The following is a 25,647-nucleotide window of genomic DNA, read 5'->3' on the forward strand; positions in this document are numbered from 1 at the left end:
GATGAGCTGCAAGCAGACAACCAGGGGTAGCAGAGGCATGAAGAATAGTGATGAGGGTGACTTTCAGTATCAAACCTTGCAGCATCCTAGCAAAAGAGAGGCAGGTGTTTTACTGCTCCATAACTAAGTCCCTGAATTCCCTTAAGGGATAAAAATGGGCATTTTTGTAATGGGGCTCATCTCCTCCTCAGCACAGAATGGGGCAAAGGAGCTGTGTCCCCAAAACATCCCCCATGGACCAAAAAGGGACCCCAGAGGAGTGGTGCAGATGGAGACCACCTTCATCTGGGTGAGACTAGTCCTGCCCTTCATGTCCAGAGCTGGAGAGCATGCCTTCTGCTGACTTGGACGTGATCATCATCATCAACGTATAATTCAAATCACCTTAATTGCAGGCGAGAGACCAGAGGGGCTGAGCTGTGTGCTCAGCTCTCTGTGATTTCCCCGGTGTGTGCTTTCCTTGCAGAACCTCTCAAAGCTCCTCAGAGAAATGTGATGTGTTACTGATCCCTGTTTCCTTGCGTCCCCTTCGTCCTTGACCAGCCCCACCATGGAGAGCTGCAGCAGCAACGCTTCCACTAAAGACTTTTTCCTGGTGGGCTTCCCGGCTCTCCAGGATTTCCAGACCCCCCTTTTCTTTGTCTTCTTGCTGTTCTACCTGCTGATCCTGGTCGGCAATGCCATAATCACCACCGTGGTGGTGGTCGACCGCACGCTCCACAAACCCATGTACTTTTTCCTGCTCAACCTCTCCGTGCTCGACGTGCTCTTCACAACCACCACCATCCCCAAGATGCTGGCCATGTTCCTGGCCAACGCTAAAACCATCTCCTTTCGGGGCTGCTTTCTGCAGATGTACAGCTTCCACGGGCTGACGGTGACGGAGGCGCTGATCCTGGTCGTTATGGCTTACGACCGCTACGAGGCCATCTGCAACCCGCTGCACTACGCGGCCAGGATGACGAGGAGAGCAAACGCCGCGCTGGCCGCGGGCGCATGGATAACCGCGCTGCTGGTGCCCGTCCCTGTCATTGCTCAGACCTCTCGGCTGGCCTTTGGGGAGGCAGCCAGGGTCCGGCACTGCTTCTGTGACCACCTAGCAGTCGTTCAGGCAGCATGCTCCGACTTTAGAGCCGACTTCCAGAATTTCCTGGGGTTCTCCATCGCTATGACGGTGTCGGTCATCCCTCTGCTGCTCGTCACCCTCTCCTATGTCCGTATCATCCTCTCCGTGCTAAAAATTAGCTCCAAAGAAGGACGGGCAAAGGCTTTTTCAACATGTACATCCCACCTGCTTGTGGTGGGCACTTACTACTCCTCCATCGCCGTGGCGTATGTCTCCTACAGGGCAGACATCCCCGTTGACGTCCACGTCATGAGCAACGTTGTCTTCTGCATTTTGACCCCCTTGCTGAACCCTATCATCTACACCTTGCGGAACAAGGAAGTAAAATCTGCGGTTAGAAAGTGTATCTTTCCAAAAACGTCTTCCCTGTCTAAAAAAAATAACTTATTTGCATAAAATTTACAGCTCTGCAGAAGCCTCATGCTAGTTTCTGTTTCATTCTGCTGGTTAATTAATATATCATCACTTTTAGAGTCTGTTTGGGTCCCCTGAACTGTGGTATATCCTATGTTAATGTATTTCAGCCTACTTCTGTGAAGTTTTTAGTGTTCTTGCATGCAGTATTTATAATTTTTATTTGGTTTATATCCTTCAGTGACTAAATCACTGATGCACTAAATAAAGCTGAACTGGAGTGGCACCACAGTTCTTTACACTTCCCCCTCCGCATTGCACCGCGGAGAATTCATTAATTAAATTCCTCCGTTTACGAGTTCCAGAGGTGGTAGCTGTTATTTTCCCAGCACATGGCAGAGGTGACCCTGGGATGTTATTCCTAAGTGAGAAAACTGGAAAATTACTTTACAGGACTGCAGAACTGGGGGAAAAGTCAAAGAGAAATTTCGAACACAGCTTAAGGAAAAGGTGTCTGCATGCAGCCCAGTGCTATCGACTGCCTCTTTTATCAAGCAGCCAGATTCACAGGTTCCTGTGCTATGAAAACTAAAGTGAAGCAACAGCCAATATAGCACGATGGACCTCAAATTTAAGGTAGAGATGTTATTAAGAAACAGTGAGTGTGTGTGTTTATGTGGAATTTAATTCATGTTTTTTTCTCCAGAGCAAGCGGACAGTCTGGTACAAATGAGCTTCTGACCTTCTGAGCCATGCCTGACTTCTCCCAAGATTAACACACTGAAATATGTGTCTTTCCTACAGCAGCTGTTTGACAGACCCTTTCAAAACTCACAAATATAGTGGGGTCTCCAACAGAGATTTGGGGAAGACCTGGGCTGTCTCCTCACTCACTCTTCCATTAAGATGTTGATCTCAAGACTGTTGATTTGACCCAGACTCAACCCATTGCTTTGATTGACTGGGCAAGAGGGGTCTTTTCCAACAAAAATCTTCCCCCTGTGACACTCCTACCCTGCCCTGAGCAGAGGGTTGGAGAGGAGAAGACCCTGATGGGTGCAGGATGTGGCCACTGTGTTTGGGGCATATGGAGCAGCTCATCCACTGGTGCTGCCCACCACCAAAACACACACATAGCCTGGGGCTTAATCAAAAGAGAGTTAAGAAATAATTCATCTAAGCACAACAGTTGTTTTAGGCAGAAGATGTTTTTTTACTAAGGTGTTTTTTATTGTTCCCTCTGAACTGTGTCCCTAACGTGCAGCAGCAGGAGATGGAGCAGGGAGGTTCCCCAAGGGAAATGGGGGGGGCTGAGCCTTGGTGCCCTGCTCATGAGATAGGAGAGCCATGAACATATTAAGAACGAGGTGGGGAATTCTTTTTCTCCACCAGGGATCTGGCAGACTCACCGTGCAGCAGAAGTTCAGGTGCCTGAAGAGCTTTCCTGGCACCACGAGGTCTCAAATCCTTTTTTAAGACTTCCAGAATTAAAGAATTTAAGACTTCCCTCCTAACAAAGTGCATGGCAGAGAGGAACCCTTCACAGCACCCAGTTAAATATTCTCTTTGTTTTCATTACTCTTAATGTTAAAAACCTGAGCCTTACTTAATGTTAAAAGCCTAAGCCTTACTTTGACGTAACTCATTTCCAGTCATAAGATATATGTATTTTATTTATTTATTTATTTATTTATTTATTTATTTTTGTCTGGCACCAGCTCCCTGTTGGCCACGTAAATTCACGTACGAGATGATCAAACTCTTCCTTGTGAAACGAGTGCCTGGAGGCTCTCACTGCAATCTATATTTTCCGAACTTGTAACCGTTCTCACGACTCTTCTCCCAGCCCTCTCTGTTTTAAAATTCTTCAAGGATGATCATTAAAAAATGATGTAGTCATCCTGTATTGGCTGCTCCATCATCAGACGCAGAGCTTATCTCTGCCTGATGCTGCCAGAATTCCCCTGCTGATATACCCAGAAGCCAGTCCCACATCTCCCTGTACCTGCTTTCAGGTGCTGTTGGGGATTGGGGTCTAGAAAAGGGTCCAAAACCCATTGAAATCCAAAGGATGACCGAGCATGGTTTGAGAGGTTGTGGGTGACCTTGGCTGGTCAATGGGAAAAGAAAAATTAAGCCATGGAGAAAAGGTGAATTCGGTTTCCTCCATTGCCATGGGTAGGATGTTGCCAGCTGCCATAATAATTTCATGGGGGTCTTGGGTGATGGCTCATTATGATGAAGCACAGTGGAAAATCAGCCTGGTGCTGGAGAAAAAACCACCACAGCTGGAGGGATGAGACACTGAGACCCACCAGCAGCACCGCTCCTCCTCTGGGACCCCAACTGGGGTGAATAAAATAAAATAAAATAAAATAAAATAAAATAAAATAAAATAAAATAAAATAAAATAAAATAAAATAAAATAAAATAAAATAAAATAAAATAAAATAATAAAATAAAATAAAATAAAATAAAATAAAATAAAATAAAATAAAATAAAATAAAATAAAATAAAATAAAATAATAAAATAAAAACCACCTCTCCCTTCTCAGAAGTTTGCTTCATCATAAGAGAATAAACCTCCCATGTGTCCCCCTTGTGTCCTTCTCAGGGTCCATCTACAGGAGCTCCTCCAGCCCACGCCTTTAGCTGGGAAATAACCCAGACAAAGGCACTGCTTGGCCTTCGGTCCCCCCCTGCACACTGCAAACTCAGCCTCAAGTGGTTGTCACTGAGCAGCCAGCACTTTGTGGAACCCAGAAAGGTTTTTTCCTGAGCAGTGCCCGATGCTGGAGGATGCTCAAGGGGAAGCAGAGACCGGGGTCAGCCCCAAAGGCTCCTTGCAGTCACCCGAGCTCCTGCATTTAGGGGAAAGATTGCAGAGAGGCTTGCAAGCAGCATTGGGAATAACATTATGGAAAATAACTGTGAAGATAGGATGCTAAAGCCTTCTGCACTTCCCTCATTCATCACATTTGACAATATAATCATTCTGCCTAACAGCTAGAAACCATTTCCAGCTAATATTATTTGTTATCTGCAGCAATAGCATTATAATAGTATCTAGAGGGTTATGCAGCTGCCTTTTACAAGACATTGTACTCACATAATACATTTTCTGCTCCAAACCTTCCACTGTTTTTTTGTTTGTTTGTTTGTTTGTTTGTTTTATGAAACAAAAAATAAATAAGAATTACGTCGAGCATAAGAAACCGCAGACTCTGAGCATCACTTTTCCAGACGGAGCTAAGGATTGCTGAGCCACGGGAAGAGATCTGCGAATGAAAATGAACCCAAATCCTCCCCAGACCATGCGCCCAAGTTGTGTGCCAGCCAGAACAGCACAGCACAGCACTTTGCTCCTCATCCAACTTCTCTTAGCCAGTGCCCGGTACTGCCATTAAATGGCTCCAGGTCTCCCCATCTCGCCCTTCTGCAGCCCCTCCAGGGGCTGGATTGCTCTCCTTCCTCTGCTGCAGACTTGCAGAAAAACTTTTACTTTATTTTATTTTATTTTATTTTATTTTATTTTATTTTATTTTATTTTATTTTATTTTATTTTATTTTATTTTATTTTATTTTATTTTATTTTTTTTTGTTTCTCTTTCTATATTATTCTCTTTCTAATATCCCTTTTCTTTTCTTTTCTTTTCTTTTCTTTTCTTTTCTTTTCTTTTCTTTTCTTTTCTTTTCTTTTCTTTTCTTTTCTTTTCTTTTCTTTTCTTTTCTTTTCTTTCCTTTCCTTTCCTTTCCTTTCCTTTCCTTTCCTTTCCTTTCCTTTCCTTTCCTTTCCTTTCCTTTCCTTTCCTTTCCTTTCCTTTCCTTTCCTTTCCTTTCCTTTCCTTTCCTTTCCTTTCCTTTCCTTTCCTTAACAAAAGAAAACCAGAAAACAGCCAAGAAGTGGAATCAAATCAATCAGAAGATCCCAGGTTTTGCATCCATACAAAAATATAGGCACTCCAAGGAGCTCATCAGAGCGCACTTTTATTTCCTGGTCTCCTCTCCCTCGTGAGAGCCCTCTCTCCCTTCACCTGCTGCTTCCTCCTGCCCAAGGTGTCCTCCCAGTCAAGAGCTCATCTCTCATGGGAATTCGGCTCACATTAGAGCAAAGCAAAGGCTGGGTTTGTTCAAGTAATAACTGCAAAGGACATAAGAGTTAAAGTAACCTATTTGAGAATTAGAATTCTTCTACTTAATGTTCCTATAAAAATAGATGTTCTTTTTCCATGGTTTCTCCCCATTTCCTTTATACTCACCATTGAACACAAAAACTTCCAAATACATTTGTTTTTTTGTACATTTGTTTTGGCTTATTTATTTTTACATGGCACCCAGTGAAACCTCTCTATGCCCACCACGGTGCTCCGTGGAGAAAGCACCCAAGGGTGCCCACCCGCTCCTCCTTCCCCCTGGGACACCCAAAAGCCTCCAAAGAAACACGAGCACTGCAAGCAAGAATGAACTCTTCTTGATGGTTTTAGGCCATTTTTCATAGTTTAATTTTCATAATTTTTACTTTGCCTTGGCAAATTATTCCTTCCAGGCTGGTGGCAGCAGGGACGCCCCATGCCCAGGGCTTGCTCCTTGTTCCTTCCACAGAAGGGGTCTCATCATAAACCAGATCCTCTGACATCTGCTATTGGAAAGGATGTTTTTTTTTTTTTTTTTTGGCATCTTTTAATGTAACATCAGGAAAAAGTAGCAGCATCCTCCTGTAGCTGCTCTGGGAGTCGCTTGGTGCAATCCTGCTGCACGGTGTCCATGCCAGGGGATTGCTGCTCTGCAAAACCACCCAGATCCCAATTTCTTGGGGTTTTTGAGCTTTATGAGCTCGTCCTGTCTTTGTGCCACTTCTCAGCCCTTAGGTTTGTTGTTCCCGATGGTCAATTCATCTCTTCTCTCCCAGAAAGCTTTTGAGATTCCCAGTGGGTGAGTTCATTTTACAGATAATTGCAGGAAGGTTTTTCTGGTCAAGCCTGAATCTGTGACCAGGGTGTCTGTGGCACTTTTTTTTTGGGTGTGTTTATGATGTGTTTGTAGTGCCAGCCCTCTGCTTGATAGATGTGCTTGTGCTGGTTTGGTCTGCAATTAAAATGCAATCTTCCCTTCAGCCACAGGCCGGAGGGATGGAAATGCAGGGACACAGTTGTTGGTGACGCAGGTTTCTTATTCATAGCCTTGGTTATGGCTCCAGGAGTCACTGTTTGACTCGGGTGAAAATTATACCAGCTAGCATTTATCAAATTCATTGCTAAGGCAGGAGGATGAAGGTGAGTTGAAAACAAGATCTAGGAAAAGCGCTGGAGTCCTCAGCATGCAAACATCAGATTTGCTGACTGTGGTTCATTTTAAACAAACTTTTTTAACCTTTCAGATGTTAAGGAACACTCATGGATGAGCAGCCCCTTGCACAAGGCTTTATTTTGTAGGGAAGCTGAGTGTTTCTGCCCACACCTGGGAAGCTCAGCATGAGCTCAGTGCCTTGGGGCACCAGACACTTCCTTTCCTCATCACATCTTGAAAGCTGTATGATTATCATACCCCAATCACCCTTCCACTGGTGGGTGAGACCTGACTTTCACCCTATTTCTCACCTTCTTTCTACCCCAGGGTGACCTCTCTGCTGCTGCAGCTTCTCGCATCAGCTGTTTCCTTTGGTTCTTCCCCTGACATTTTGGTTTTACTTATTTTAAGCTTACCTTCCTTTGGCTGCTTGCAAATCAGCCAGGGTTTCTACTTCACAGACCAACAGGTGTCTGCCAGCGGTCTCTGTGTATTGTTCCTCCTTCTTCATGCTCGAATAGTCATTGCTTTCTGTCTTTTAATATCCCCCAAATCCAATATATACATATATATATGTATATATAAGAAAGCTAGCATGGGTTACAAGAAATTCTCCTACAAACCAGGGGTGGAAATCAGAGGGAAGAGAGCCAGGCATTGCCCTTGAGTCCCACATAGTCTGCAAAAACCCCAATCCTGCATCACCGTGCAATGGAGCAGCCCTTGCATGTTGGTGTTAGTGGACAGCCAAACTATTGAAAATCATCCCCAAATGGCCCCATTTTGCACCAAGCACAGGGAAACTGAGACCCTTGTTGGCCCAGCACCTTGCTGGGCTCTGCAGGACTTCATAAAGGAGCCACCAGACCCAGCGAGGAACATCGTGGATGGGCTGGGACCTGGGGGAACTCACCTTGCAGGGAAAGGACAACGAGGTTGGGTTTTTATGGGGTTTGGGGCATTTCTGGGGTTTGGGACTGGCAGCTCAGCTCCTGCTGGTGTCTGCACGACAGGCAGCAAGCAGGGATTGCTGCTTGGGGGATGAGGCAGCAGAGCAAAGAGGACGTGCGGAGGGGATTTAAGCACCTTCTCCCACTGCTGACAAATCCTTTTCTGCTCCGTTTGCAAACACCTCCTTGCACTCCCATGCTCTGCACACAGCTGCAATTGCTCTGTCCGCGCGCCTCCTCTTCCTTGGCACGGTTCGACAGGGTGAGTGCTGGCACAGAGGCTCTGAAGCGGGGCTGCAGTTGTGCAGAAGGGAAAAGAGTCAGCAGAAACAGCCCCAAAGGTGCAAACAGCTCAGAGGCGGCTCCGAGTCTGCTCCTGGAGCAAAACCAGGCATGGATGGCAGCTCGCTGGTGCCAGCCACGGGTTGTGCTCTGGCAGCTGCTGTCTGGGGGCTGTCTGGGGGTTTTCAGGGTGAATCTGCTCTTTTCTCACACTGGAAGTGATAAAAAGGGAAGATTTACTGAAATCCATCCTTGCCGTGGGCTGTGCAAAACCTGGACAGGGCCCCCCAGCACCTGTGCCCCTGGGAGGATGGAGGGATGAGAGCAGGGGGGTGGAAATGTAAAATGGGAAGTTTCTGTTCAAACAACCACAATTTGGGCATTAATGGCTAAATGGCCATTAATGGGATGGGATGGGATGGGATGGGATGGGATGGGACGGGACGGGATGGGGATGGGGATGGGATGGGGATGGGGATGGGATGGGATGGGGATGGGGATGGGGATGGGATGGGATGGGATGGGGATGGGGATGGGGAGGGTGAGAGGAGGAGAAAAGAGAGGAGAAGGGAAATGGGGAGGGGGTGGTATTGGAGGGAAAGGGATGGAAATGGGATAAGAGGCGGGTGGAGGAGGGATGGTGGCAGTTGGAGGTGAGAGCAGAGTGGTGGCAGGTGGGGGAACAGGCCCAGATGGCAGTTGGAGAAGGCATGGCCATGGCCATGGCGATGAGGGGGGTGGGATGGGATGGGACATTTTGGGGTGAGACAGGTTGGGGTGGAAGGTGGAGGGGCTCCAGGTGGCAGTTGGAGGCAGGGCTGGGTGGCAGTGGGGTGGGGACACAGCGGGGTGGGACACGAAGAGGCCCCACTGAGGGCTGGTGGTGGGAGAGGTTGGGAATGGGGCTTTGGGGGCAACTGGGGGGTTTGGGGCTCTGCTGGCAGCTGGGGGAGCCCAGCAAGGGGCTGGGGGAGCTTGGGAGGGGACCTGGCTGATGCTGTGTTCCCGCAGGCTGTGAGGGGCACAGGGATGGGGACGGGGCTGTGCCCACCCCTGAGGGGCACGGGGGTCGTGGGATTGATCCTGCTCCTCTGCCCAGGTGAGGGGAAGGGAGGCAGGGGGATGGGGAAGGGGGAAAGGTGGGATGGGATGGGATAGGATGGGATGGGATGGGATGGGATGGGATGGGATGGGATGGGATGGGATGGGGATGGGGATGGGGATGAGGATGGGATGGGGATGGAGATGAGGTTCAGAATGTGGGATTGGGATGGGCAATGGGGGTGAGGGGACATAGGCATGGGCTGGGGTCATGAGCAGGAGGATGTGCATTAGGTTCTGAATCTTGAAATTCTGGAAATCATCTAATTTCTCCCCTTTTCAAGAGTTCTCCAGAGTTTCTTGTACCTAAACTTCTTTAGAAGTTGGTGTTAGCAGTGAACTTCTCAACGCACTCTTTTATGCCTCTCGTTGAAGAATCTGCAGTTTTACATGTCAAATTTTTTAAATTTTCCCACCTAAAACCCTCCTTCTGCACTGCAGGGGTGGGAAATCCTCCCAGCCTGGTGTGAGCCATGTCTCTGCTCCCTAACCTCAGAACCTTTCCAGGGTTTGCTGAAGCGTCGAGCATCATCTACTCTGAAGTGACGGTGCCGAGGCAGCTGGAGCCAAGGCACGGGGCTGACACAGAGGTCAGGCGCTGGTTTGGAAATGATTTTGGAAACACTTTTTAGCCCCTGGGTGCCCCCAGCCCTGACCCTGCCTCTGCCCAGGGGGATGCTGCATAGGGGATGGAGAGATGGGAGGGGGTTGGCTCTGGATCCCAAAATCAGCCCACAGACAGGGCTCCCCCAGGAAAGGCAGGGACCATGGAAAATAAATTGGAAAATAAATAAATACCCCAAATTTTAACACACATTGCATTACAGGAGGACAAGGCTTACTTAATCATGGCAGAAGGAAATTACCACGTCGTCCACCTGACGCAGGCAAAGTAAGGCTCCTCAATTTTCCTTCCCCCTGCACAGCTCTGTGGCGGTGATCAACCCCCACCCTGAGAAATTCTGCTTCACTTTCCAGAAATCTGGTAGCCAAGGACCTCCCGGTTTTCACTTATGGGACCGAGGGGGAGCTGATAACCGAGTTTCCGTACGTTCAGGTGAGGGCTGGGGTCTGCCCAGGGTGCCCCAGGGGACAGAAGCAGTGCTGCTCGCCGAGGGGATGCCGTTTCTGAAAACATCCTTTTTTTTTTTCACTATTTGTTTGCAAAAGGAAGGAAATTGTACAAAAAGTTGCTAAAACCTGGTGAAAAAAAAAAAAAAAAGATCGATTAGAATGCTTGATTTTCCTTTCCAACTTTTAATGTTTTATTTTAAACAATTCAACTCCACCAAAAGAAAAATTGAGGAATCTGAACAAATATCACCCCAAAATCACCATTATCCAAATATTCCCTTTTCTATCAGCACTGGAGGCAGCACTGATCCTGCCACACTCCCTCAGCCTCCTCCACCCTGCTCATCCTCCTGCTTTTTCCGTGCTCACCTCCCGCACCTTTTATTTTCACCCATGAAGCTCCTGCCCCAAATGGAAGGACAGATATTTTTTTGAAGGCTGTTTTCTCGTTTTTCCCTTTATGGGTGCATTTTCTGAGCCCTGTCTCAGGAGCTTTTCCTGTGGCTGAGGCCCCGCTCGCCCCTTGCAGGACGACTGCTTCTACCAGGGGTTCGTGGAGGGCTCCCCAGGCTCCATCGTCTCCGTCAGCACGTGCTTTGGGATCAGGTAGGGTGCTGTGGGGCCGGGGTTTTGTGTCCCTTTTCAGAGCAGGTGATCCCCTTTCTGCCTGCCTCCTGCTCCATCCCACGGCTAGCGCCCAAATCTTCCAACACAGCTGAGAAAGTACAGGAGCAAATTTTAACATAGGGGTCTAAACAATGCATAGATAGAAGAAAATCGGGGACAGAGGTGAAAAACTGATAGAAAATCAGTTTTTAATGAAATATTTGGCCAAGCAGTGTGCTTTGCACACCTCTGGCAGGCTGTAGGCAGGTTTTACGTGCCAAAACACTGCAGAGACACTCAAAAAGCTCACAGTGAGTAAGTGCTGCTGGGGACACTTTCCTCCTCAGGTGCACCCCACATTTGGGGTATTTTCTGGGATATTTTCATGTCTGGCAGTGCCAGCTCCAAACGTACAGAGAGCCACCTCTGTAGGGGAATTTGGTTGCTCTTTCAAGGCTGTCTTACGCACACTAAGCCTTGGGCACGACAGTTTTTCCCACAAAAGGTGTTTTAGGTGAGCTCCTTGTGCCATCATCTCACTGCATCCCTGCCCACAGGACATGTTGTGGTATGAAAGAGCTAAAAGGAACCTTTTCCATCCCCTATTTCCAAAACCACATAAAATGCTGGCTTGTCCCAAGAGCCCTGAACCCCCGAGGATGCTCCTGGGGCTCCCAGTTGATGGCACAAGCTCCCGAGGGCTGCCCCGCACCTCCATCACTTTGGTTCTTTTTTTGCACTTCTTAAATAATTTAAGAAGCCATCTCCTTCACGTCTCTTACCTCCTTCTCTGCTGGCACATCCCCAGCGGAGTGCTGCAGTTTGGAGACCTGAGGTACGAGATCCAGCCGGTGGAGAACTCCTCGAGCTTTCAGCACCTCATTTTCCGAAAGGCGCTGGCAGAAGGCTCACCCCCGCTCTGCCAGGTGCCCAGGGAGCACCAGGACCTGGACACAAGGGGAGAAATCGCAAACGGGAGCAGGAAAATCCTGGTTATCGAGGTAAGGGCTCCCCATCCGCTGTGTTATGGTGGTGTAAAGGTGCGGGGCAGGGAAAATCCTGGGCATGATGCGACCACATATCTGGAAGGAGAGGATTTTGGCATCGTGTCCATGAGCTGGGTGCTTCCTTCCAAGCAGGAATTTTTGCTGAAGTTGACTTAGAAATTTCTGATCTGTTTCTGACCCCCTTGGCACTGCATTTATTGCATCTTTGCATCTGGGCAATGCACAGCAGCAGCTCTCCATGTGCCCAGTTTTCAGCTCACAACAAGCACAGCTGGGCTGTACCGACCTGCTTGGCTCAAATTATGTGGGAAAAGCTTTAATGATGTCAAAACACACACATCTGCTGCCTCTCTTTTCTTCAGAAACCCTGTTTCCATGTTATCAGAGGAAATTAGTTTGCTCTGGCTTCATTTGTTACGGGACCTCACTGATGTGCTCATTTTCGAAAACACCCTGGTTAAAAAAAAAAAAAAGATTTGCTTTGATTTGCCAACGCTTCCAGGGCTTGTGAGGACTTTTGTCGTTGCTTTTCCTGCTGTCAAAAGAGCCGAGATAAAGTGTTATTTCTGTACCTACAAGTGTGGATTATTTATAGCCGCAGCCTGGCCAATGCCAGCGTGTTACGATTGCATTCGGTGAAAGAAATAGAGTGACGTTCAGAGATGCTGCCTTCTGATAACAATACGAAACACTTAGGTGAAAGAATTACTTACCAGCTCCCATGGCGGAAATATAGTTTTTTTAAATTGCTACAATTTCACTGAATTTACCGAGAACCCGCCAGAGAGAGGATAATTTATAATAATAATGAAGTGGTATCTGTTCATCGGAGAAGAGAGATGAGTCCCCATGCTTAAATGGGTCTTAAGCAAGAGAAGTTTTGTAGCCATGCATTGCTCTGCAGCTGCCAAGCTGGTTGTATTTCTGAGAGCAAAGATCTTCTTCTCCTCTTCTTCTTCCTCCTCCTCTTCCTCCTTGTCCTCGTCCTCCTCTTCCTCCTCCTCTCACTCTCAGGGAATTACTAGGGCCAGGTGGTCCCCAGAGCCCCGTACAGTGAGAGAGGCTTTTGCAGTATTCTGGCATGCCAACGAATAAATTCAATTACTTAAAAGCAAAATTTTTGAACCCCAAAATGCCATTCTGGGGTTGGGAAGTCCCCGTGCCGCAGTGAAATCTCGACTGTACGCTGATGCCATCAGAGATGGGACATCGCTACCACTGAGGCTGCTGGCTGGACTCGATGACCCTGAAGGTCCTTCCCAACCTAGATGATTTTGTGATTCCTTGACTCTGTACCAATGCAGTAACCGACTGCGACCACCAGTTACCTTGCTGAGTGTCCAAACGTAGAGGCAAAGGCAAGAAATGCCCACAACTGCATGTCCAGAACCTGCTGGAGCCCAGGCACCACACGTGGGGCTTTCACTGCCTGAGCTGCTTTATGTCGGTGTACTGGGGAAAACGAGACAAAGCCAAGCAAGAGTAATTTCTGTGGCTTTCCTGTGGCTTGAGCAACTTCATCCCAGGACCACTTTGCCCCAGCAATGAGCTGCTGATGTCCCTTTTCTTGCCATTCGCACTGGATGCTGCAACGGTGCTGGCCCCACTCTATCCTCCCTGCAATGCAGAGCAGTGTTTGTGTGGCACCAAAATTATGGTTAAAAGTGGTCTGAGCGATAGGACGATCATGCAAAGGTTTGCAGCTATTTAATGTGAGCAATGCCAGGTTATCCCCTGCTACCAGGAAGCTACAACCATGTCCTGTCTCTGATTACCTGCGGCACTCATTAGCACTTTTCCTTCTCCAAAATATTTGCTATGTTCTTGTAGTGTGGGTACCAGGGAAATTCTGGACCGGGTTGAGTAACAGCACCTCGTTTTTTGCAATGTGGTGAAAAAAAAAGCACCTCACAGAGTGTGACCTGTGCCATTTGATCTTTTGCAGGAGGTCCCCGGGCTCCAGAGCCTGCCCGTGCCCACCCGGTACCTGGAATTGGCTCTCGTCGCTAACCAGGAGCTGGTAAGTGCCAAAACTCAGCGCCGTGGGGCTTTGATACAGCTGCTGCTGTGTGCTGGAGGCTGTTCTTTGCTCTGAGCCCCACTTCTGCAATCAGGGGGCTCCAATGTCTGTGTTTAGAGGAGAAGGGGCACTGGTTCTCAGCACCTGAGGGAACCAAAGCACATTCCCGTGCCTCTTGCCATGGGAAGGGGCTGCTGGTGCTCAGCCCGTGTGTGGGCGCTGCTGTGATTTGAGGCCGGGAGAAGAAATGGTTTTGAAATAAGTGATGAGGTCTGACTGCTGTAACACGCTCAGGGACGGACCCAAGCAGCCATTTCTGGGGTAATTGGAGCGTTTTGAAAACTACTCTGGTGTTGATTTGAACGGAATGAAATGGTGCAAAATGGTCCCATGGGGATACACGTCCTGGGAAGTTAGCAAAGCCCAGGAGCTGTGTCCCCTCTCCAACCCCACAAGAGGTGGGGATTCAGCCTCCCCACCACCCCAAGGCAACAGCTCTGCTCTGTGGGACCAAGTTTTTATTTAATGAAGGCAGATAATGGGTAGGCAAGTATGCCTCTCCCTGCACCATCCTATTGAATGAGCAGGACTCATTCAATTGGGCTCCTGTCGGTGCCAAGAGCCATCCTCTTGAAATAACAGAGCCCCAGTGGGGTGAGAAATCCCACACCGTGAGTCTGACCGATGTGGTTAATTAGGATTTTAGCTGGGGAAGGGCTGGTGCAGACTCACGGGGGGCTGCGGGTGCTGGGCTGTGGAAGGTGCAAGGGGAGCTCCCCACGTGAGGCTGTAATGCATCCTCTCTCCCCTTTTCAGTTCAAAGCTAACAGCTACAATGAAACCCTGATGCTGCACCTCTTAATTTCCATAAGCAACCTCCTGAACACGGTGAGCACCCACGCGGTCCCGACGGTGGTGGGTGCCCTGGGAAGGGCCGGGTGCTCAGCCTCTCATGGGGAAATGATGGGCTCCCAAGCGATGTAACTCCCACCCCTAAAAAATCCCTTTGGGTGTGAGTGAAGCCAGTGTAAAAATTATTACGAAATTATCCCTTTAAAGCTGTTTGATGGAATATGCATTATCGGTGCTAAGTGCTTCCTGGTGGCTCATTATGATCTCCGCTTCATCATCGCCCTGCTCTGAGCCCTAGAGAAGAGCACTGGGTGTTCCTCTGCTGATTCCTCTGTGTGCACACAGGGTGCTGGGGCATCAGTCCCCAGCTCAGCCATCCCAAAATGAGCTGCATGGAAAGCCCTATTAAATTGATATAATTCATGGAAATAAAGAAAATGCTCAGCTGTTTCGGCGAGCATCCCCAGGGACGGGGACCCCACCACCTCCCTGGGCACATCCCAGTGCCTGGCCACCCTCTCCACGAAGAAATCCTCCCTCCTCCCCAACCCAAACCTCCCCTGCTGCCACCTGAGGCCACGTCCTCGCATCCCACTGCTCGCCACCCCCAGGTGTACAAGCGCATGAAGCTGCAGATCGTCATCAGCGCCGTGGAGATGTGGACCAAGGGGGACCAGGTGACGGCCACCCACAGCCTGGACCAAACCCTGCAGGTCTTCACCAGCTGGTGCCAGAAGGACGCCGCGGTGCGCATCGAGTACGACCACGTGGAGCTGCTGCTGTAAGAGCCCTGATAAGCTGCCGATAAGCAGGAGCAGGGGGCACCCCCACCCCTTTCCCCTTCCATTTTTTGCGCCCATATACCATGCATGTTTATGTCCTGGTGGTACCTCACGGAGGAAAACGTTTTGGCTTAATCAGTCCATGTTTTAATCAGCGCCCGTTTGTCATGTAAATTGGTACAAGGAGGATTTTAAGTACCTTGCCCTTCCCTTTCTTTGCCCTCTTTTGTATTTTCCCATGCATGCAGAGCATGTATCATCTTTCCAATTCTCATGCCGCTGTCTGTAACTGAATTATTATAATCTCGTTTTTAATGTTAACCATTTTGTATAGATTAGCCATTCATTTTTAGACGTCTCAATTCATTGGTGTGTGGTTTACAGCACAAGATTTGAATTAAATTGTTTTGCTAGGAGGGGGAAGCTGGACCTCACACTGCCGACGCACTCACTTAAGCACTTCATTCATTCCCTATTTAACACCTAGTGCATTGTTTCTGTTTTGACTGCTCCTTTTACTTTCCTTTGATGGGAAACAAACCCTCTGCATGCTAAAATCTCCGGTATATGTGTATAAATATGTATTTACTCTATAACACAGTCACTGCACACAGGGAAACCTTGCTGAGCAGCCCCAGAACTCAGAGGGAAGCCAAAGGGATCCCCACTGATCCCTTCAAGGAAGGAGATCCCCATTGGTATAGATCTTCAAGAAATGAGTTTATTGCAGCCTGAAGCCATAATTTTCCAGCTGTAATTCCCGCAGGGTATCCTGTTGTTATGATGATGCTGTCGCTTTCCTTTAACACCCCAAACTCTCTCTGCTGCAGTGGCCAATATTACGCGGAGCGAGGCTTTACCTGGAAGGGGATGATGTGCCAGCCCAACTCCGTCGGCGTCGTCTCGGTAAGGGGACACCTCACAATTTGTAACATTGCCCCCATATCTTCCCACATAGCAGCTATAATGTCACAAAACCCCAGAATCCCAGAAGGGTTTGAGGTTGGAGGCACCTCTGGGTCCATCCGGAGCCACCCTTCTCCAGCAGGGACACCCAGAGCAGGGGCCCAGCACCACATCCCAGCAGCTTTTGGGGATCTGAGTCACGACAAGTGCCAGGCTGCTTTGGATGCTGTCCCCCAGCTCAGGATCCTGCAGCCTGAGCCCAACACTGAGTGATGTTCGCAGGCTCCAGCTGCATGGCTAAAGGAGAGCACCTTCCATTCACAAATTTCCCCTTGAAATCAGCATTAACCTGAGTTATGCCCAGATTTTGCTGTAACAGAGGACGTAGATCTCTCTGGACACCTGGGCAGATTGCAGACACCTCTCCTAGGATGCAAAGAAGACATTCAGGCATTCAAGGTGCTCGGTGACTTCCATCCAGCAGCTGGCACGTGGATTTTCCAGGGTTGTTTTAATGCCTGTCAATGTACACAGATGCAGTGTAAGGCTCAAGATAACTTACACAGCAAAGGTGATCACTGCTCAGTGTTATTACGTAAAAAGACACAGTTCCAACAAGAAAAAAAAAAAAAATGAGGAAAAATAAACTTGTCATATTCACATTGAACCCTGGGATTTAATTCCATGTCACTCCTGGGTTCAGGTTTTTCAGCAGATAACATCTAAACTGGGCATCTAAAGGAGGTGATGTTGGTCTTGTTTTTGGTGTTGCTTGAAGAAGAGGTGGAACAAATCCCCAGTGCTTCCCCAGAAAAATTCTTGTTAGGGGTTTTGGTTTCCCTAACTGGTTGTTTGCTCTGCAAGCCTCCAGCTAGCACAAATTGTACAATTACTGAGCAAAATTCAAGAATTCTGGACCTGAACTTGTCCACATCAACATCCCCTGCTTAAGAAAGCGTGGACCTGAGATTTTTTCTCCCCGCCTGCAGTTCTCCGGCCAGGACACCATCAGCAACGTGATGACCCTGGCGCATGAGATCGGCCACAGCCTGGGCTTCGACCACGACGACGCGAGACAATTCTACGACCAATTCTGCAACTGCAACTGCACCCACAGAGGATGCATCATGCGGTCGTCCCCGGGGTGAGTACGGCTCGGTTCTCCCGACATCATTTTGGGTGAAAATCAGGTCATTGCCTCCTGCTGCCCCAATCTGAGCAGCTGCTGGGTCGCTTTAGGGGAGTGCTTCTTTTCCCCTTTCCTCCACAACATCTTTTAATTCCTCTGTTCCAGCATCTACTTGGCATCCAAGCTGGCCCTGCTTTGTGCAGGTTGTAGGACCAGGGGCTGCCAATCTAAGTCCCTTCTAATTTAAATTACTCTACCATTCTTTATCAAGTTCTTAACAAGGTTGTGAGAATAGGTTTTTAGGTGAGACAAGGGACTCCAGCTCTCCCTGAGACACAAATTCACAGCAAACTCGGCTTCCTTGATCCAACTGGTGACATAATAATTTTTTATTAATTTTCCATCTGCTTTCTGCAAGTGCTGCTTGCTGTTGGCTTCTTCATGGCAGGGATTAAAGCCTCCTGCAGACCCAGGGGTTACTGCACCCTTCCTTTTGCACTGCCTCTGTAGGGATGCTGCCTTTGAAAATAAATCTCCCAGAAAAGTTGCCTTGCATGGGGCAGGAGCTGCTCCTCTTTCCTGCTCCCTCATTATATAGCCATAACGAAGACAAAATAATTCCACTAATTAACTAATATTTGCTGAAACCTGTGAAGGATATTTGGCAGATGTCAGCCCTTGTTCTTTCAGCATCAAAGAAACCATAAGATATTGCAAGAGCATCCCTGTGGCCAGCTCCCAGTAATAAGACTGGCATAAAAATGCCTCGTTCCTCTGAGCTCTGGAGGCTCTCCCAACGTGCAGCGAACATCAGCAGGCAGGGAAGGTTGCTTCATTGCAGATTTTTTTGCTTCTAAATCCAACGATCCTTTTCTCAGGGCAAAGAAATCCGATTCACTTTCTTAAATGCATCAACGAGAAGGACCCAGGCTCCTGGCTTAATGCTGATGAACAATATCAGATCCCTTTCGTTACAAAGACCCACTGAGCCTCCCTGAAGACATTAAGGATTTGAGAAACCAGCCTCCTACCAGCCGTGTCTGTGCTTTCAGTAAGATCAGCATGGGAACAGCCACTTTGGTGGGTGACCAGCGGTCCTGCTTCTGCCCGTGGCGGTGCCTCCCCTGATCTTCACCTGGGAGCCACCCAAAGGGATCGAGGACCCAGCACACAAGGGCTGGGGTGAAAACCTCACAAGTCAGAGCACTGCATCTTGGAGCTCCTTCAGTTTCTGTTCTCAGCTCTCGGATAATCACCTCGTTATCCCGAGGGACCAATTAAACGTATTTGTCTCCAACCTCTGACTTTAGGCGACAGTTCTTCCAGGACTCCTGCAGCGATTCCCATGCCCATACTCACATTTCCACGTGCACATCACCAGCCCTTCTCTCCCTGACTCATTCATCCTTCCATCCTCTGTGCTGCTGAGCTGTGCCATCGTGTCACCCCCTGCCCCTCAGCAGTCCCGTCACAGCCTTCAACATTTCCTTTGATACTGGCAGCATGCTCACAACCTTGCCATCTTACTTCAGCTCTCCCCCTAATTCATATCATTATCATTAATTCATATCATCAAATACAAACTGTATTTAGCTCCTCTATAAAACCAGATGACTTAGCTTCACTCCTGGAAATCCTCACGCCCACGCTCCTGCATTGCTCACCACTCGATGTCATTTACCTGAGCAGCCAGGCATGAAGCCACCCCGTTTCTCCCCTGCTTATTTTGCATGTTCCAGGCTGTTTTGTAGCAGTCACGGGAAAGCAAGCAGATCCCTTTCACCCCCCGTGATCTGCTTTGCTCACTGCAGTTTGTAAAGAACCACACTGCATCCTCCTGCCCTCCACCTCCACCTTTCCAAGGCCAAAGCACTTTCAAAACCACTTTGTGGTCTCTTCCTTCTCTCTTCCAGGCAGCTATTGCTGTCTCCCATGTCCTTATGCAATAAAAAGAGGGGGAAAAAAAAAAAAGCCTTTTTTCCCCTAAAATTTCCCATATTCCTCTTTGTTAGTTAATCTCTCTGTTATTCTTTGACCCCACCAATTACTTTATGTATATGGTATGGTTTTACATATATATATATAATCAATATTTTTCTTGCAGATCTTGCTTGGCATTCAGTAACTGCACTATGAGAGAATATTATGACGAAGTAATAAAAAAAAATAAGCCTTGTCTGTTCAACATACCATCTTTAAAACCATTTCTTTTTGAACTCTGTGGCAACGGCGTCCTGGAAAAAGGTGAAGAATGTGACTGCGGCAGTGACGAGGTCAGCAATTAAATATTTCTTTGCAATCTACAGGATAGAACGGTGTTAATAAAGTGGTTTTTTGCAACTATAAATGCTCACCAGCTCCTGGGAAGGAGCAAACACTGAAGGGTTACGCGTCCAAATGAGCCCGTTGGCTTCCACTTCCATGGACACCCTTGAAGTGGGGGTTTACCCAACCATGGCTTTATTTGTGTGCAGAATGTGCATGATTTTTGTACATGCAGAAGGTATTTAGAGGTAATTTAATGGTGTTTTTTTTTTTCCTAACTGTGGAGGGACCTTTCCCAGCTGACTGTGCAGAGCTAAGGGCGAGCTCATGCTGTGGGGGGCTCTGGCTGCAAGGGGCTGGCCAGGAGCTGCTGGGAGGGAGATGACTCCAAACCTTGTCCACCTGGAAGGGTTTTTGCCTTCTGGTTGTGCTAATGTTCTTAAAAATGGGGATCTGCAGACAAAAAAACTACCTGAGTCCGAAGTCAAAGCCCAAAAAGGGACATGTCCCCTCCAAGATGTTCTACAGGCAGATAATTGCCTGTTGCCCTCTTCTTGTCTATAAAACCAGAGTTTTCCTGTTCTTTCTTCTATTAAATTTACCCCGAAATCAGTGGAAGAGTTTTCTAAAAGTGCTTTTAAGAGCACTTGCGTGTTGGTATCTCTACTGCCATAATGCTAGGACGTGCAGCTGTGCCTCACCAGGACAGTTGTGCTTTCCAGCAAGAACGCTGGTTTGCAATTTGTGAAGTTGTTCTTTGTACAGAGCTTCTGCAGCCTGGTTAAGCCATACGAGCGTGCTGAGCAGATGCACTTTTTATCACCCTCTTTAACTTCCCTCTTCTCTATTTCCCACATTTATTCCTCCCCAATCCACCTTAGGCTCTCCCTTTCCCCCACTCTGGTCCTTCTCTCAGCCATCCCTTTTTGCATATCCTCACAATCCCCTTAAAATACCCCACAACAAGTTTTACAGCATCCTCCCTTCCCTCTCAAGTACCTCATTCCAAGTCTGGTCTCCCCAGAAGGCCCAAAGAAAATATTATTTTTTGTCAGTTACCTCCTTTTCCTTGGGGTTTGTGTGCTTGTGTGATAGTTCACTGCTGCTCCTGTCTCCTTTCATTGTTATTATGTCAGAAAGCCATTGATCAGCTCTTCTTACAAAGCAGATATCCCTACATTCCAGGTACCCTTAAAATCTCAGTAATTAATTTTCTTTATGGGACAAGGTTCAGAGCCCATCAGCACCTTGACTGCTTTGGGGCAGGGAATCTGAACTTTTAAAGAATTAAAACTCCTGAATAAATCCAAGTTCCCTGCGACACAGAGCTCCACAAACAAGGAACAGCAGCAAACAGCAGAGATTTTTCCCCGAATTTCCTGCAATTTCACGTCTCTTAAGCTAGAGAGGAGCATCTGAGTGAGAGCCTGTAACAGCGGGATGTTTTGGTGTCTCACCCCCAGGCATGCCTCGAGTCGGGATGCTGCTTCTCCTCCACCTGCTTGCTTGCACCAGGGGCTTCTTGTTACAGGGGCGAATGCTGTCACAAGTGCCAGGTGAGTTACAGCAAATAGGGTAACTAAAGCCTTAGCTGCTCCTCAGAGCTGTTTGTTCGGTGCTATCGTGTTTATTTCCCGTATTTCTCAGTATATTTGGTCTGAAAATATGCATAAGCATGATTGGAATCTGCTCGTGGTCCCACAGAGAACAAATTGTTCTGAAACAGTGAAATTATGTCAGAGGAAAACCGTCAGCAGGAGCAGCAAACGAGGGCGCAGGGACAGCACCGCACCCAGCAGCCAGCCACAGGCGTTGGCAGTCCTGGAGCAGACATCCCACGGCCACAAGAGTGGCCAAAAAGAGAGTTTTTAGGGAAGATCTAGCAGCAGGGTACCTCTAGAGGCATTTCAGACCCATTCAGCTTGAAATGTGTGAATAAAACCACATTTCTCTGCTGGGACGCCAGAAATCTCCCCTTGAACTCTCTCAGCAGGACAGCAAGGACCTGAGCCCCTCACGCCCTCCTCCGCTCCTTGCTCTGTCTGACGTTTTGCAAATTTAAATCATTCTTCATCTTACACTTTTGAGGCATTCCCTAAGATTTTGCCACGTGGATTTGAATAATTTGGACCAGCCATTCTGGAAAAAAAAAAAAAAAAAAAAAAAAAATCAATTCCAAACTTTTGTGTGCTTTTTTTTTATTTATTTTTTATTTTATTTTATTTTATTTTCACAGTTTCAGCCCGCAGGAAAAATCTGCAGAGAATACAGGAGCACGTGCGACCTGCCGGAGTTCTGCAACGGCTCCTCGGCCATCTGCCCCGAGGACGTGTTCAAGCAGGACGGGACGCCCTGCGGGGACAACGACCGCTGCTACGAGGGGCAGTGCCACAGCCACGAGGCTCAGTGCAAGGCTTTGTTTGGCAAAGGTAGCACATTGCCCGACCCAGAAGTAGCCCCTGCCTCCTCCCTTCTCCCTGCCCTCTGCTTTGAAAAAGTCCTTTTTATTATTTTTTTTCCACAGTCCCTGAAAATTCATTGTTTGCTCTTTGTGAGGCAGGCAGGCTTAGGTGTCTGGAGGGGTTACCTAAGAATATAAGTGATCTTAACCAGATCTACAACTCAAATCCTGATGATTGCTGCTGTTGTTGCTGATGGGGAAGCAATTTTTCTATGCAAGTACGCATAGAAAAATTACAGAATCACCAGATCATCTAGGTTGGAAGAGCCCTCCAAGATCTCTGAGTCCAACCTCTGACCTAACCCTAACCAGTCCTCCACTAACCCATATCACTGAGCTCTACGTCTAAACGTCTTTTAAAGACCTCCAGGGATGGTGACTGAACCCTGGGCAGCCCATCCCAATGCCCAACAACCCTTTCAGTAAATAAGTTCTTCCTCATATCCAACCTAAACCTCCCCAGTGGATGAAATATTACAGAATGCTTTTGAAATACCCCGTGATATTATATCATAACTGTACAGATGAAACAATATGTAAATAAATATAGTATAATATATATTTTTTTAATAGTTAGGGTAACAAAAGAGAGGTTTTCTCAGGCAGCAGTGGTTGCAGTGCCATTTAGGACCACTTTGTGCTCTGTTTCCCATGGGAATGGCTGATATTTGCCCGTAGAGAGACCCAGAAGTAAAGGTGTGCTGGCAACAGCCAGTGGGAACACCTTTATGCTACTGAAAGCAACAGCACCCCCAGTTTGTGCATCCAAATTTCCCCCAGTTCCAACTTGAAGCGATTTTTGGATACCTGCCCACATCCTCCCCGAGATATTTCAGTTCTGTAGGAAGTGCCCAACTTCCCCCGAGCGTGCCCTGGGCTGTGGCAGGGCGGGCACGTTCAGCTTCCCCATCAGCAACAGCAGCAGCAATCACCAGGATTTGAGTTGTAGATCTTGTTAAGAACGTATGCATGTCAATAAAACCAGGTTTCTCTGTGTTTGGGCACGTTTCTGAGAAGTTTGGAGACTCTGGGAAGCTGTAACCCTTGCATATGAAGGTGGTAGCGCCATGAAGGGCACTGCAAAAAGGCGAGGATATTGATAAGGCAGATTATTTCTGTCATCATCTTGGCATGGGAACTGTCGTGTGAAGGGCTGATATGGCCATCTCAGCCTTCTCTGTGTTATACAGCAAGTTAGAATTAAAGGGAAAAAAAAAAATAGGCTTGGGAAAGATTTGCAGTCTGTATTCCCATCTTGTGCTCCACGTTGTTCTGGATAAATGACCACGGTTTGATTGTTGGTTGATCTCTTGGTGGCAGATCTGTTCACGTAGCCTCTTCATTCTCACATTGACCAATCTGGTTCATAAAAGAACTGGGGAAAAAAATAAATTGAAAAATCCATAAAACGTGGCAGGTCCTTTCAGGACGATCCCACGGAGCAGCAGAAAGGGTTAGGGGTGCAGGCATGCACCTCGCCATGAGCATCTCTGTTTTCTTTGTCCCTGCAGCCGCCCAACGTGCCCCGCTGAGCTGCTTCAGGGAGGTGAACATCCGAGGTGACCGCTGCGGGAACTGCGGCTGGAACGGGACCTACTACACCAAGTGCCGGGAGGAGTGAGTGCCACCAGCACCTGGCTGCTCAGCAGGAGCAGGACATCGCCCCGTGCAAGGGGTGTGCAGCCCCAGCACCCTGTTCCATTTGATAACCAGTTTTTTTAGCCTTTTAGCCTTAATTCTTGTCATGTTGCTGCCACGTGTGGCATCTCCAAAGCTCCCTCTTTCTGCACCAGGACTGGCACGGAAAGTGCAGTCCTTCAGGCTGTGAACCCCCCAAGCCTTCCTCCTCGGTCCTGTCCCAAGAGTAGGATTTGAATTTGGGTACGGGTAATGGTCCAAAAGGATGGAGGTTTGTTCACCTTGGAGATTTGCTGTGCGTGTGCACATTAAGTCACCCAAAAATACACAGGCACTAGTACCTGACCTTTCCTCATGCTTGCACTTGGCTGTTCACCCAGGACTGGGACATTGCCGTCATCAGAGCAGACACTAGAGTGTAAATTCATAAATTGAGCTAATTTCTTATTTTCCCTCTGCACAGGCAGAACTTGAGCTTCACTGTTGCCATCTCTGAGCGCAGAGATGAGCTTTTGAGGAACTCCACCTGGCATAAATATCAGTATTTCTCATACAGTGTTTTTAAAAATGGCAAAACGTGAAATTTGAGGGTCAAAAAGACAAACAGATGTGTCCCTGCTACACTGACACCACTGGGTAGCATAGGATCCATGTCAGTGCTAGTCAAACACCTCCAAAAAGGGCTGGTTGGATGGGAATTGCCTACAGGGATCAACCCTGGACCTGTAACCTCTGACCATGCCCGGATTGCTCCAAGGGTGTGAACTGGAAGAGGTCAAAATCACAGCAGGGTGCTCAGACGGCCAACACCACGGGTCAGCACATCCTCGGATGTCTTCACACACCTTGCAGCAGCCTGTCTGTCCGTCTGTCTGTCTGTCTTAGGAACATCCTCTGCGGGAGAGTGCAGTGTGCCAACATTAAACGAGTGCCGGTCCGGCAAGACGGCGAGACCGTGGTGCAGACCACCGTGAACAACGAGCTGTGCTGGGGGCTGGAGTTCCACCTGCCCCTGGACACGCCTGACGAAGGCTCGGTGAAAGACGGCACCTCGTGCGGGAGGAACAAGGTACCCATGGATGGCCAGGGAATACAGGGATGGAATAGGATGGAGGTTAAATGGAAGGATTTGTTCCTAAAGAAAATGTTGATGATCTCCAAGATAAGCCCCAAAGTGTTAAAGGCTCCTTTAGAGGGGGGGAAAATCGCAGCACGTCACTTTGGTTTTTGTTCTTGGCTTTTTTCTTCTTCTTCTCAGGCATGAAAGATTCTCCTCTTCTTTTGAAGCTACTAACCAAAGTCAAAGTTTATCTGTTGCACATAAAAAAGGAATTTCAAATGTTCTTCCAAGAACAGGGCTCACTCCTTCCCTTTGACCCACACAGAAAGCTGAAGACCTGTCAAGCTGGTGACAGACTAAAGGATCAGTTCCCTGCTGTCATATGGCAGCAAAAATACCTCTAAGAAAAGCCCAGGCACTGAGTTCCACCAAAAGGGAAGGAGCTCATCAGTGCTGGCTTCAGCAGAGTTCCCCTTTCAGGAGAGATGGGACTCATACCACCCACCAAATGCAAATAGTTTTCCCCAAACTAACTAATTTGCAAGGCAAAAAGCCAAAAGTGTAACTCCTCCGGTCTTCTCCTGCCTAGAGGAGATACTTGTGTGCCTCCTGGAGATATGAGGATGCTCCAGGTTACTCACTGAGCAAACAAAACCCCTTCTGTACTTCCAAAGCCTTGTTCATGTCCTAGGGACTGGACAAGACGAGACAGGAGCCTACTAAAATTGGCACAACTGTCAGATTTTT

At 48.0% G+C, this 25,647-nt stretch overlaps 1 protein-coding gene across 1 annotated transcript in view; it reads left to right on the top strand.

Annotated features, from left to right (window-relative positions):
- The first annotated feature begins 550 nt into the window (after positions 1 to 550).
- The window catches only part of LOC116502059 (disintegrin and metalloproteinase domain-containing protein 21), a 32,215-nt gene continuing 7,118 nt past the window's right edge, over positions 551 to 25,647 (top strand). Inside the window, exons 1-14 of the mRNA XM_032207783.1 lie at positions 551 to 1,459; positions 9,928 to 9,992; positions 10,079 to 10,157; positions 10,704 to 10,780; positions 11,589 to 11,781; positions 13,733 to 13,807; positions 14,624 to 14,695; positions 15,271 to 15,440; positions 16,272 to 16,347; positions 17,337 to 17,491; positions 19,581 to 19,749; positions 21,978 to 22,170; positions 23,714 to 23,819; positions 24,726 to 24,909. Of these exons, the coding sequence (XP_032063674.1) occupies positions 551 to 1,459; positions 9,928 to 9,992; positions 10,079 to 10,157; positions 10,704 to 10,780; positions 11,589 to 11,781; positions 13,733 to 13,807; positions 14,624 to 14,695; positions 15,271 to 15,440; positions 16,272 to 16,347; positions 17,337 to 17,491; positions 19,581 to 19,749; positions 21,978 to 22,170; positions 23,714 to 23,819; positions 24,726 to 24,909 (2,523 nt within the window). The remainder of the gene's footprint in view (positions 1,460 to 9,927; positions 9,993 to 10,078; positions 10,158 to 10,703; positions 10,781 to 11,588; positions 11,782 to 13,732; positions 13,808 to 14,623; positions 14,696 to 15,270; positions 15,441 to 16,271; positions 16,348 to 17,336; positions 17,492 to 19,580; positions 19,750 to 21,977; positions 22,171 to 23,713; positions 23,820 to 24,725; positions 24,910 to 25,647) is intronic.

Source organism: Aythya fuligula, chromosome 1, assembly GCF_009819795.1.
Source record: "Aythya fuligula isolate bAytFul2 chromosome 1, bAytFul2.pri, whole genome shotgun sequence".
Taxonomy (NCBI): Eukaryota; Metazoa; Chordata; class Aves; order Anseriformes; family Anatidae; genus Aythya; species Aythya fuligula.